This window comes from Chamaea fasciata, unplaced genomic scaffold, assembly GCF_029207755.1.
Source record: "Chamaea fasciata isolate MVZ Bird 193981 ecotype frontalis unplaced genomic scaffold, bChaFas1.0.hap1 SCAF_11, whole genome shotgun sequence".
NCBI classification, from domain to species: Eukaryota; Metazoa; Chordata; class Aves; order Passeriformes; family Sylviidae; genus Chamaea; species Chamaea fasciata.
The window spans coordinates 10,700,240-10,713,635 of record NW_027094096.1 but is presented as its reverse complement, the minus strand read 5'-3'; the positions used below and the strand labels follow the sequence as shown (position 1 = coordinate 10,713,635).

General features: G+C 46.5%; 1 protein-coding gene across 1 annotated transcript in view; it reads left to right on the top strand.

The window, feature by feature from the left end:
- The first annotated feature begins 9,916 nt into the window (after positions 1 to 9,916).
- Positions 9,917 to 13,396, top strand: part of IRS1 (insulin receptor substrate 1) — a 48,889-nt gene continuing 45,409 nt past the window's right edge. Inside the window, 1 exon segment of the mRNA XM_066193189.1 lies at positions 9,917 to 13,395. Coding sequence (XP_066049286.1) covers positions 10,951 to 13,395 — 2,445 coding nt within the window. The 5' untranslated portion in view covers positions 9,917 to 10,950.

Sequence of the window (13,396 nt, the reverse complement as noted above, 5' to 3'; positions counted from 1 at the left end):
CAGATCCTGGCTGAGGAGCAGGAGAGCCTGAGGACTCCCACACAGAAAGAGCAGAGCCCTTGATCCCTGTTCTGTGACTTCAGAGGCTCTGTCAATTGGCCATGACGTGGTCTGTGTCTTCTAAAGGAATTATCAGCATTGAAAAAATTAAACTCCTGGGTGAATGTTTCATTTGCAATGTTTATTCTCAGTTAGTGGCTTTTGTCTCATTCTGCTCAATGAGATTTTCCTTGATTCAACTGTAACAACTTTTCTATATAAACATATGTGCATACATTAGTATTTCCTTTTCTTTCTATATGTACTCTTTCTGCTGGAATACTTTTCACTTTACTTTACAAAATATTTTTCAAGTTTACCTTGGCCCTGGAATTAACAGTAACTTGGATCTCCTCAGTTTACTAATGAAACAGAGTTTTAACTGATATTAAAAAAAAAAAAAAATTAAAAATGAGCTGAATGACTGTTTTGTGGCCAGATCAACATTGCACTGGGATGGCAAACTGTTTCCTATCTCCTTATTTCTCATATTCAGAAAGGAGATATTTCTCTGTTAAGTTCACAAGAATCTCAATAGATAATTTTTGGAAGGAAGTTCCAGTATCTGTTAAATAGCAAATTTTCAAAGTACTCACTAGAAAGAAATTATGTAACAGCCCTGTGACAGATTTATTTAGGGATAAACACACATACTGGTTGGGTAAACAGCTTTTAGTTGCTTACATTCAAGTTGTTTGCTTTGCTTCTAAAAGACAAAAACTGGACCTTTTTTATGGTAGTCCTAAAGTAATTTCTAATTCAAACCACATCAGATAGAGGAAAGAAGATGAAAACCAAACCCCATTATTTTGTCACAGCCTTTTTTTGAGCCTGGCATGTATTAGACGTATAATAAACCAAACTCTGAGTATTTCAGTAATTTAATCCATGTAAAATTCTACGCTAATTAAAAACAAAACAAAACAAAACCTAACAAACCCCATAACCAAATTGTTGCTTACAGGGCAAAACCACTGGCTTTCTGGGACCAGTGTCTTGCTCAATTTTAAGCTATCTGACATACTAAAAATAATGAAATAGAAAAATAGAAAAATAATGTTTTAAGAAGGCAGAAAAGTTTAAGATTTCTTCATGTGGTGTTTTCTTCCTCATTGATTTTTGAAGGAGCTATTACCATTAGTAAATCCTCCATTAAAAAGAGCAGATCCCCATTGATTTCAGCCCCATCTATGCAAATGTTTATGGAAATATAATCCACATTCCTGATCTTCAAAACTTTAAATCCCATTGCTGATACACAATCAGCTATTCTGTCCCTTAAATCAGGTTAGTATTTCTAATCTGAGAAGTCAGTGTTTTCCAACCAGCTCTTTGGAGTGACCAAGACATCCAAATGTTACGGGGAAGGTGGGCAGTTCTGAGTGACTGCTGCCCTTTGAGGTGCCCCCACACCTGATGCGTTTCCACAGGACCAGTGGGAAGCATTCCCAACCCATGGACCTCCCTCCTTCTGCTGCTTTTCACCTTCAACTGAGTCTATAAAATATTTGCAGGAGCCAAGATCAGGCATTTTAAAGAATATTCTTGTGCATGACTCACTAATTAAATGTGACCTTATTAAGCAATAATAGTAATGATGTTCCAGGTAAGTAGCAGCTATTAACTTCCATTAGGCTGAAAACAATTTCTTCAGCGATGTCCCTAAAAATGACTCTTCTAATTTGGCATGTATTGTTTGAGAAGTAATTACTGTGGTAACATTTTAAATGCATAAGGGTGCCTTTCATTTTAAATAGCAAACCTGCAGGAAGTAGAGGTAGAAGTTGAGAGAAATTAATGGATTTTAACTAGACTATTCAGAACAGGCTAGAAAAGGAAAAATTTGAATAGTGTTAAAAAATGAAATGTAGTTTGGGTTGCTCTTTCATGCAGGCAGAACTCAAAACAATTGATAGGATTTTGTCTAAGATTTGCTAAATTTGCTTTTTATCTGACATCAGTCAAGAAATTGTTGAGTCCTGAAAGTATGAAGAAAATTGAGTAATATGAAAATGGGCTTTAAATTATTTTAGTGCCTTCCTTTGCATGTCAAAATGTAAGAACTTGCAGGCATACTTACTCATCAGTGGGCATATATGAAAGTAAATATTTTTAGTGTTTTATACACGCCCCCCTGCCATCCACCCTGCAAATCCTCCCCAAATGCAGATAAAACCTTCTGGCAACTGAGGAGAACTAAATCACAGAGCACAGTAATTAACATGCATAAGTGTGCTTATGCCATATTTTTATATTTAAAATTTAAAGGGGTCTCACTGAAAACCTACATCTCATGACCTGCACTTGAATCAGCTGCAGATACATTTAGAAATCGAGGGAAAACAGGCTTTGGATGGTAACTTGTCCCTGGGTAATTTACCATACACCTTCATCCCTGATGTGAAGCCTCCTCATGGGGGTAAGTGGTTAAAAGTGTTCAGCAGAAATCTGCAAAATAGAAGCAATGACAGAAGAAGACTGGCTACAATTACTTCCAGTTCAGGTGATTTGAAGATGAGTCCGGTTTGGACCATCCCAGAAAAGTCCTTTGCTATGGAAGATGTCCCAATTACCTTTTCTGGGAGATTTATTCCAATATGCAAAGGCATATTGTGTGAAAGGTGTAATGAAAACCAGTGTATAAATAGTGCAATTACTACCCAGTGCTGCTTGCATCACAGACGAGCATATGGATATTCTCTGGGTCTTGTCCCAGAAACTGTTGAGATATTATGGTTTAGGAGAGATGTGGGATTCTAAGCAAGTCATTGAATCATTCTCTGTCCAACAGCCTTTTTTAAAAAAAAATCATTGAAATTCTTACTGCCATAACTGAACAGGATATTTGGCAGGTGCCTAAATGTTCCTGTTTAAATAATGCAGAATTAACATCACTGTCTAGAACCCTGAGTGTTTCTTAAACAGAATAGCCCAGGCTATGGATTCAAACACAGAAAGTGTCAACAGTTACCAAAGAACTCTTACAGGACCAAGTGAAATTAATCTTAAAAGCATAAGCATGTGTGCTCATCATACCAAGGTCCATCCAGGTGCTCCTTGGTGACACAGACATGTACAGGAGTAAGATCCATAAACAGTGGCACTTCTCTGAGCATACTGCCAGCTGCTGTATCTTCTGCAGTCCTGGAGCTGGCTGTTGTGTCTTTCTATTACATGGACAGACTTTCCCAAGTACTTGTCCACTGATTTTTCAAGTCAAAGCGTCCTGTGGTGATGATTACACAGGTTCATTGACATTAAAGAAGTAACTTTGTTTTGAACCTTCTAGTTTTAATCCATGTTCTTTATCTTTTGTATTGGAGCAATCAATCCTTTTCACCTTCTCCATGCCAGTAATGATTTTTCTAGGTATCTGTCACATCTCTTCTCAGACACTCCTTATCCAGTCTGAAAAATCTCAGTCTGCTAGCTCAGTTTGCACAACCTTTAATCATTTACTGTTATCTTTTTCCAATTCTTTATTATTGTTTTCAAGTCCAGAAAGTAGAATTTTTCCACAGTAGGCAAGGACAAGATGCACGATAGGTTGCGCATTTGAAAAAAAAAAAGTTCTCTATTTTGTTTTCTCTCCTTTACATGATAATTTCTAAGCTTCTATTTGCTTTTTGACTGCAAAAGTGTTAAGCTGATGTTTTTAAAGAGCTAACTCTTACAATTCCAAGACCATCTTCAAACGTAGCTGTAACTAACTTGGAGCATATCAATTAATATGTAAAGTCAGAATTGCTTTTTCCTGCATGCATTTAAGCTCACTATTTTATTGCCCAGCATCACATAATACAAGGAGGCTTTTCTGCAACTCTTTGAACCTTCAGTAATTCTTTGAAAGAGCAGAGACCAAGGAAGTATGTTCCATTTACGATCAGCAGGCCATGATTACACTTGATCATATCACACAAGAGAAAGCTCAGGGAATTCTGAATCACAGCTGGAGCCTGTGAAATGAGCCCATGTCTTCTCAGGTTGATAAAAATCAATAAATTTTGCCCACTATCACTGGACATAAGTCGGGTCTTTAGATAAGCTTTGCTGCTAAACTCTTTGAAGAAAACCAGAGTAAATCTCCTTTTCCTCTAGAAACTGTTGCTTACTCTTTTGCTTTGTTATCCCATTTTTCAGTCTCCCGTTCCTGACGAGCACAACTGAGGAATCAGTCATGTTCAAACACCTGCAGCTCATCCTGCTTAGAAGTAAGCAACCCTGAGGGCAGACTGAGTGCAAGGCCAACAGCAAAGGGAGCTGGTGACAGCAGTGTCCTGGTGGCCAGGGCAGGGCTCTGACTCCAGGCCATGAGCTTTGTGCTGCTTCCACCGCAGGAGTCCGGCTTAGCCCACCTGGATGGCACGGCTGGAGCAGGGGCTCAGCACAGCCCGGCTCCCTTCACTCTTCTCCAACAAAGCAAGAGAAAAGGTAGCTGATTCTTGCCTCAGAAGGATCCCCTGTGGGATCCTGTTGGGATTAACATGTTTCCTCTTTTTTCCTCCGTAGCTGTTAAATGGCACTGTGGGCAGCAGCAGGCACATTACCTTCTGCTTTATCTATCATTCAGGGTTAAACACTGACACCTTGAAGATGAAATAAAGCTGACTGAGCAAAACTGAGGCTGCTGCTGTCACCAAGTAACCATGGGTAAAACCTTCTATTTGGCTTTAATTTTCATACCTCTGTGGACTTTGCTACAGTGGTAAAAAACCCAAACCAACCCCCCCATGGACCTATGAAACTCCCTTGCTCAGTCAAAAAGTGCTCAAGACCATTGCTTTAAGCTATGCACAGACAAAACGTATTATAAATTAGATAAAAGATTCTGTAACTTGCCCTTTGAAATTCATGCTCCAGGCAATTTTGTCTGTGGTGAAGGAGACGGAACTAAAGCACAAAAAAAAAAAAAAAAAAAAAAAAAAAAAAAAAAAAAAATCTGTGAAGCATCACTACAGTTTTTGAACTTATTACAGCATGGAAATATAAAGATAATAGATGCAGAGCTGAAGGTTGATCAGTATAGTCTGGGAATTATCCAAAAGTCTTACTGAGCTTCCTGTTAGTTTAGTGATACTTCAGTTGGGATATCCATATTCCCCAATGGAAAGCCTAGGAATGATGTTTTATTTTTTCTGGCTTGTTTAAACAAAGACACGTGAAGCTATATATGGAGGTACTAATGTACAAAATCATATAATCTGTATGAATTAATTTTGATCACTAGAACATAAATATTTCATCGCATTAATGTGCTCTAAATGCTGTTATGAGTAACAGTGTTTTACACATGAACTAGAGAATACATCATAGAAAAAATCCTAAGAAGAGAAGTATAGAAAAGATGCCTTGAGTCTTCTAGTTCTCATTATGGTGATACAGTGGGATACAGGTGTCAGCATAATTTAATATAATACACTTGAAGATTCTAATTAATCATTCCACATGTGTTCTTGGTTTGCTTCAAAGAGATGACAGTAGAAGCCAGTGATACAAAATGTATAATCATGATATTACTACTACCATTTCTTTAACAGAGATATTAAATATCTTGTTTATTTAAGTAATGATTTAACTAGCTTAGAGATAGCTACACTATTTTTGAAGGCGGAGTTATGCAAATTTCATCCTTACTGTTGATTGTAGAAAAGTAAATACTACAAATGAGCTTAAAATAAATAAAATATGCAATCAACTCAACCCTGAGATGAGGCCCAGAGCATGCGTGTTTTAGTGTGAGAGCTGTAGCACACTTCTCTGTAGTGCCCAGTGTTAGGACAAAAGGCAACGGCCACACGCTGAAAAACAGGAAATTGTATTTATTTGTAAGAGAAATTTTACATCAAAAAAGCACCAGGGTTCCCTGCTCACCTTATTTGGGTACAATGGGAATGGGCTGCAATTGGGGAGGTCATTGCCCCTTGGCACCTGGCTCCCCTTCCCTGGCAGAGCAGCTCATTCTTCCTGCTCCTGGATAACTTCAATCAAACTCAGTAGGAAATGAAAGAAAAAAATGTTCAGAAAGTTTTGATTTCCTGACCTGTTGTTTTTGGTTTCTTTTAATTATATTCTGCCTAGAAATAGTTTTGTTTTGACTGAAGAGTTGGGTGTGGAAAATGAGATCAAACATTTTAGGAACAACTGGGAGTTAGGGTTAGAGGGAGCAATTTGTAGGTCAGTTGTGTCTGCAAGGTGAATGGAGGAAGGTGGGGAACAAGGGTCATTCTGCTTTTCTTAGTGACTTACAGTGATGTAACTTCACCTTTGGGGAATTTTTTATTTTGATTTGCATCCCTATGAGAGAGATTTTTTTAGTGGACCCTAGAATTCTAGAAGATTGTAATAACAAGTCTAACACCCTTTTAACAGAACAGTCAGATACATAGGAAAGTGAGCGAAGTGCATAGAGATGTGTCTGAGGAGAGAAAGGTGGAGAAAAAAGAGCCTAAAAGCAGTTGATGGGAGAGGCAAAAAAAAAAAAAAAAGAGAAAAGAAAAAAAAATCAAGAGCCTATGGCAATCACCTGAAAAGATAAATAAGCAGTGTTTTTTTTTCCTTACTGTTTTAAGGGTTTATGCTGAGTCTTAACTTCTACTTTTACTCATATTTGCAGCTAGCTGAGAATCTATATGTGAACAGGTAAAGGTGGCTGCAAGAGAAACCAGCCTTCATTGTAATTTAGAGCAGCGCTACCTCTTCAGTTACTTTTGGATCCTTGCAGTTGCCCTCCTGCGATGCCATTTCACCAACAGAGCATTACCAAAGCACAAGTTTTGATTGTCTCCCAGTCCTTACTGATCTGCTCTGCTAGGTTCAGGAGAGAGACTGTGAGAACTAATTGTCTCAAGCACTTTATGCCTCATGAGATTACCCTGTGCTAAATTAATCTTTCAACCACTTACTAGGGCAGATAAAAGTTAGGAACTTTGATCCTTATCTGTTGTATTATACTCCTTTCCCTTCTCTATATCAAATAATCATGTTGTCTCCAAGGGAATGGATATGGATATATATGTATAAATTTTTATGTATATATATATATTCTGAGGTGTGTGATCAGAATAGGGGGATGGTCAAAGGGTACTGCAGATATGAAATTCAGGATTTGGACATGGGTGCTAGACAAGCAACCTTAATTTTGTTCTTTCTTGTTTATTGAAGCTGAATTTCTTGTATAGAGAGACAGTGGTGTAGTGTGATAGCTATAGGTGTTTACACAGGGAATTAAATGTCTTGGTTTGAACCCCTTTGCAATTAGCTACAAAGTCGGACTTCTCAGTCACTCATGGTCAAGGCAGTGGCAGTGTTTAAATAGAAACAGTAAGGGTATATTCTTCTCTTTGGTCTGCTGGTGTGCACACTTATGTACCTCACAGAGAAGCACAGTACTTCAGGGTTTTGGAACTCAAAGAGCAAGAAAACAATTCCAAGATGTGGTCTGGCATGGTGCAAACTATCTTTAAAAAATAGTTTTCAGAATATGCTGGAAGTATGTTATTGCCTGTTATTTCTGCTGGGCAAAGGACATGAATCTATATATAAAGTTTGAAAACACTTCTGGGACATTTACTGAATCCCCTTGATAACCAGATAAGAACAACCAGATTTTCTTTTATCTGCAAAATCAGCTATTATTGAAGAGAATGTTCCCAGGATGAATGGAGCACATTTAAATATACTGTCTGGCCACAAGCTGTGGCTTGGACATGGGATGAACTGAAGAAAACTGTTATGGGAAGTTGATTGGACATTAGGAAAAGGTTCTTCACTGACAGGGTGGTCAGTCACTGGAACATGCTCTCCAGGGAAGTGGTCAGGACACCAAGTCTGTCAGAGTTCAAGGGGAGTTTGGACAATGCCCTTCATCATATGGTTTAGTTTTGGGTACTCCTGTGAGGAGCAGGGACTTGGCCTTGATCATCTGTATAAGTATCTTCTAACTCAAGAAATTCTATGATTACAAGACTGTCTCCTGCTTTTACTCTCAAATCCATGTTCCCTGCTGCAACACAAGTCAGGTGGTGGTTTTTCTCCATCAAGAGATCATTCCACTTACATGTGCACATCAGTGGAACAGTGTGCCAAGAGAAAGACTGGGGCAGAGCAAATAAAAGTTATTCTTTAATATTAATAAACTTATCTACTATATGCAAATTGTTTAATTTAAAAAGCAGTACATATTTTCTGTGCAAAAACATGCATTCCCATGCTTGTGAAGGGACAGGGAAAGGAGGTTTAGGAGCTATCCTCCTGCCACAGGACTTTTTAACCATGGATGTATGGGGATTGTGCCCTCTTCTCATAAAACATACCTTGTCATTAATGACAGCCACGATAGCTGATCTTAATATGCCTTGGGGCTGCAATTCTATCCCACAGCTCCATGGTGTGGGCTGGGGGAGCAGTTTCCTGTCCTACTTGTTGGAGGATAGAAATACACTTGGTTTGTACTAATGTTTATCTCCAGGTATGTATAACAGATTTATTTTCAATACAAATATCTGCGTTTGTCATGATGAGCTACGGTGTGGAGGAAAGAACGAGGTGATGATATGTTATTGTTACAGTGTGGATTGTATTTTTTTCTCACTCCTAACCAGCTAGACTCTGCTCTTGCATTAGAAATTGTCCTCTTGTGTTTGGCAAACACCCTTAAACAATTCTGTGCTTTATAGTGTTTTCTACAGGATAATACGCAAGGGTGGTCTGTGCTGCTGCCTGTTGTCCTTTCTGGGTTCTCCATGTGTTTCAACTGTTTCAGGGGAATTTTTCACCTTTTGACCAAATAACTGCTCCTCTCAAATAATTGTACGGCCATCATCTCTGCAGCAGCAAACTTAGTAGTGCAGACGCATTAGAAAATCCTCCAACTTACTTATCCCGTGTTTGGACCTACACAAATCCAAACGAGAGTATAATTTTGTATTTAATTTTAACCTGAACAGTAGATGAGAGCACCGCTGTGGCGCTTTCACCTCGGACCAGCTGCAATCAGTCTGCTCGGGCAGGGCAGTGCCAGCTCAGGGCGATTCGAGCCCCGCTGCCCTGCCAGGCTGTGCAGGGTCACCCATCCGAACTGGTACCAGGGCACACCGAGAGCATCCCCCGACCCGCCCCCGCCCCGGAGCCGCAGCCCGCAGGCAGCCCGGCGCGGCGGGCGCTGTCCCGCAGAGGGCAGCATTGAGCGGCGGATGCGGCCGCAGCGCTCCCGCACTTGTTCCCGGAGCCCAGGGCAGAGCCGCGGGCGCGGCACGTCCAGCCCCGGCACGGCCGCTCCGGCTGCACGCTCGGTTCAATTCGGCACAGAGCGGAGCGGGGAGCAAGGGGCCGCTGCACAGCCGGTGGCCGGAGCGCTGCTGCGGCCCGGCCTCGCCCGCCATGCAGGCAGCGCCGAGCCGAGCCGAGCCGCCCCTCCCGCCAGGCCCCTGCTGGGGACCGGCCGCGCTGGCAGCGCCGGGGCCGCGTCCCAGCCCCAGGAGCGGAACGAGTCCCGGGCGGGGCGGGCGCGGCCCCATAGCCACAGCGCTCCCCTCTCCACGAGGCCAGCGGCAAGGGCTGCGGGCAGGCGGGAGCAGCTCCCCGCCCGGCCAGGCCCCGGAGCCGCCACACTGCAGAGGCCGCCGGCGGCGGGTATAAATAACACGGCGCTGAATGGCGTCTACGCCTCTTTACTACGCGCCGCGCCCCAGCCCGGCCGGGCGCCGCCGCCGCCGTGACGGACGGGCGGCGGCACCAATGGGGGCGCGGCGGCGGCGGCCCCGCGGCCGCGCTGAATGAGGGCAGGGCGGAGGGCGGAGCGGCGGCGCTGGCCGGGAGCCCGGCGGCGGCTCCGGGGATGGTCCACGCACTGGCGCCGTCACGTGTTGTTCTCCTTGGAGTGAGCCTGAGCCGCGGCGGCGGGCGGAGGGGGCTGGACTGGCGAGCGCGGCCCCCGCCGCCTGTTTTGGTGCGGGGCGCCGGGAAACTCCGAGGAGAAGCCGGCGGAGAAGGAGCCGCCGCGGCGGTGCCCGCTCCTCCGGCGGGCTGGGGCACGGGAGGGGGCCGCGCCGCCGGCCGCTGAGGCGCTGCCGCCTGGAATGAAGAGGAGGAGGAAGAGAGGATGTTCCTTCGGCACTCGGGCTTGCCTCCCCTCCCGCCGCTGCCGGGCTGCGCCGCGTGTGGAAATGGCACTTTCTCTGCCTAACGAGATGGGACTGAATGGGGTCGCCAGCCTCCTCCGCACACACGAGCGGGAGCAGCAGCCTCGGCGCTGATATTTGGGGAAGGGGGGTCGTATAGTGGGCGGCATTTTTTTTTCAATTTTTTGCTTTTTTGGGGGGAGGGCGAGAGAGGGGGAAAGCAGCGTGTATTTTTGGGTGCAAACCCCGGACTTTGCAAAACAATCTCCGCCCCCGAGAGGATATTTAATCTGCAACAGTGATCGCTGCTCGCGGAGGCAAACTTGAGCCGGGGAAGGGGTGCAGGGAGCGGAGGAAAGGGACCCCCGCCCCGCTCCCGGCCCCGCCGGAGCCCGACCCCTGCAAGGGAAGATGCGTTTTTCATTCCCGGCGGCTCATTTTGGGACGAGACTTTCGTCTGGATTGATCGGGACTGGACTTTTTAAGGACGAGCTTACTCGTCTAAGCGCGATTTGGGCATAAACAGCAACACAAACTCTGATTTGGTGCTGGAAGCTGCCTCTGCCACTGAACAGCTGCTCTCACCCTGCTTCAGTCCCTCCCCCGTCCCGTTCTCAAAAGAGGATCCTGAGCTGTTTTGCCTTTTTTTTTTCTTTCTTTTTTTTTTTTTTTTTTTTTTTTTTAATTGTTGTTGCATGAATTTTATTTTAGGTGGTTGCCTTTCCTGGCTGGCTTGGCTGTTTTGGGGTCTTGCAGACTGTGAGCTGCAGTAGCAGCTCCACCACCTCTCATCATGGCCAGCCCCACGGATAATAACGAGGGCTTCTTCTCAGATGTCAGAAAGGTGGGTTACTTGCGCAAACCCAAGAGCATGCATAAACGATTTTTTGTGCTGAGGGCAGCCAGTGAGTCTGGACCCGCCCGGCTGGAGTATTACGAGAATGAGAAGAAATGGAGACACAAGTCAGGGGCCCCCAAGCGCTCCATCCCACTAGAAAGCTGCTTCAACATCAACAAACGGGCTGACTCCAAGAACAAGCACCTGGTGGCCCTCTACACCAAGGACGAGCACTTTGCCATTGCAGCTGACAGCGAACCTGAGCAGGAGAGCTGGTACCAAGCACTGCTGCAGTTGCACAACAGGGCCAAGGGCCACCACCACCTCCACCACCATCACCACCACCACCACAGCGATGTCACTTTTGGAGGCAGCAGCACAGGACTGGGGGAAGCAGGTGAGGACAGCTATGGTGAGGTAGCCCCTGGTCCAGCTTTTAAGGAAGTTTGGCAAGTAATTCTGAAGCCTAAGGGCCTAGGTCAGACAAAGAACCTGATTGGCATCTACCGCCTGTGCCTGACTAACAAGACCATCAGCTTTGTAAAGCTGAATTCAGATGCGGCTGCTGTGGTGCTGCAGCTGCTCAACATCCGCCGCTGTGGTCACTCTGAGAACTTCTTCTTCATTGAGGTGGGACGCTCAGCTGTCACTGGACCTGGTGAGTTCTGGATGCAAGTGGATGACTCAGTGGTGGCACAGAACATGCATGAAACTATCCTGGAGGCCATGCGAGCCATGAGTGAGGAATTTCGGCCCCGCAGCAAGAGCCAGTCCTCCTCAAACTGTTCCAACCCGATCTCTGTGCCCCTTCGCAGGCACCACGTCAACAACCCTCCCCCGAGCCAAGTGGGGCTCAGTCGGCGCTCCAGGACTGAGAGTGTCACGGCCACTTCTCCTGCTGGTGGCGGAGGTACAGGTGGCAAACCCAGCTCTTTTCGGGTTCGAGCATCGAGTGATGGGGAAGGCACAATGTCAAGACCTGCCTCTGTGGATGGTAGCCCAGTTAGTCCCAGTGCTAACCGGACTCATTCACACAGACACCGTGGCAACTCCAGGCTCCATCCTCCACTCAACCACAGCCGGTCCATCCCAATGCCTTCCTCGCGCTGCTCTCCTTCAGCCACTAGTCCAGTCAGCCTGTCATCCAGCAGCACTAGTGGCCACGGCTCCACCTCAGACTGCCTGTTTCCAAGAAGGTCTAGTGCTTCAGTTTCTGGCTCCCCTAGTGATGGTGGATTTATTTCTTCTGATGAGTATGGTTCAAGCCCATGTGACTTTCGCAGCTCTTTTCGCAGTGTAACCCCTGATTCATTGGGACACACCCCCCCTGCCCGGGGTGATGAAGACCTCAACTACATCTGCATGGGAGGGAAGGCCACCTCTTCTTGCTGCAGCCTGGCAGCGCCCAATGGCCATTTCATCCCACGCACCTGCCACCCTCAGCAGCAGCCCCGCTATCCTAGTACGCCCTGCTGTCCTCGAGGTGGAAGTGAGGAGGTTGCCGACTTGGAGAAGGCATTCAGAAAGCGGACTCACTCTGCAGGCACTTCGCCCACCATCTCCCACCAGAAGACACCCTCGCAGTCTTCGGTGGCCTCCATTGAGGAGTACACAGAGATGCTGCCTTCTTACCCCTGTGGCAGCAGCAGGCTGCCCTCCTACCGCCACTCAGCCTTTGTGCCCACTCACTCCTACCCAGAGGAGTGCCTGGAGATGCACCACATGGACAGTGGCCGTCATCGGACCAACTCTGCCCCACACACGGATGATGGCTACATGCCCATGTCACCTGGTGTAGCCCCTGTGCCCAGTGGTGGGGGGCCCCCCAAGGGTGGTGACTATATGCCCATGAGTCCTAAGAGTGTGTCGGCCCCACAGCAGATCATCAACCCTGGCAGGGGTGGCCGCCACCCTCCAGCCACAGTGGACTCTAATGGCTACATGATGATGTCCCCCAGTGGCAGCTACTCCCCCGACAGCAGCTCTGCGGGCTACGGCAAGATCTGGACAAATGGTGCCGGCCACCACCCAAAACTCTCAGTGGAGAGCAACGAAGGGAAGCTCCCCTGCGGCGGCAGCGACTATATCAACATGTCCCCAGCCAGCGGCTCCACCACCAGCACTCCGCCCGACTGCTACTTCGGGGCTGCGGGGCAGCCGGGGGTCGAGGAGGCGGCCACCGTAGCGCACCACAAACCCATCTATTCCTACTTCTCGCTGCCTCGCTCCTTCAAGCACGTGCACCGGCGGGGCGGCGGCAGGCCGGCGGGCACAGCCGAGGAGGGCAGCCCCCAGCCCCGCATCGCCCTCGGCTCCAGCCGCCTCCTTTACGCGGCCGAGGACTCGTCCTCGTCCACCAGCAGCGACAGCCTGGGCGGCGGCGGCGGCCCCGAGGGCGGCC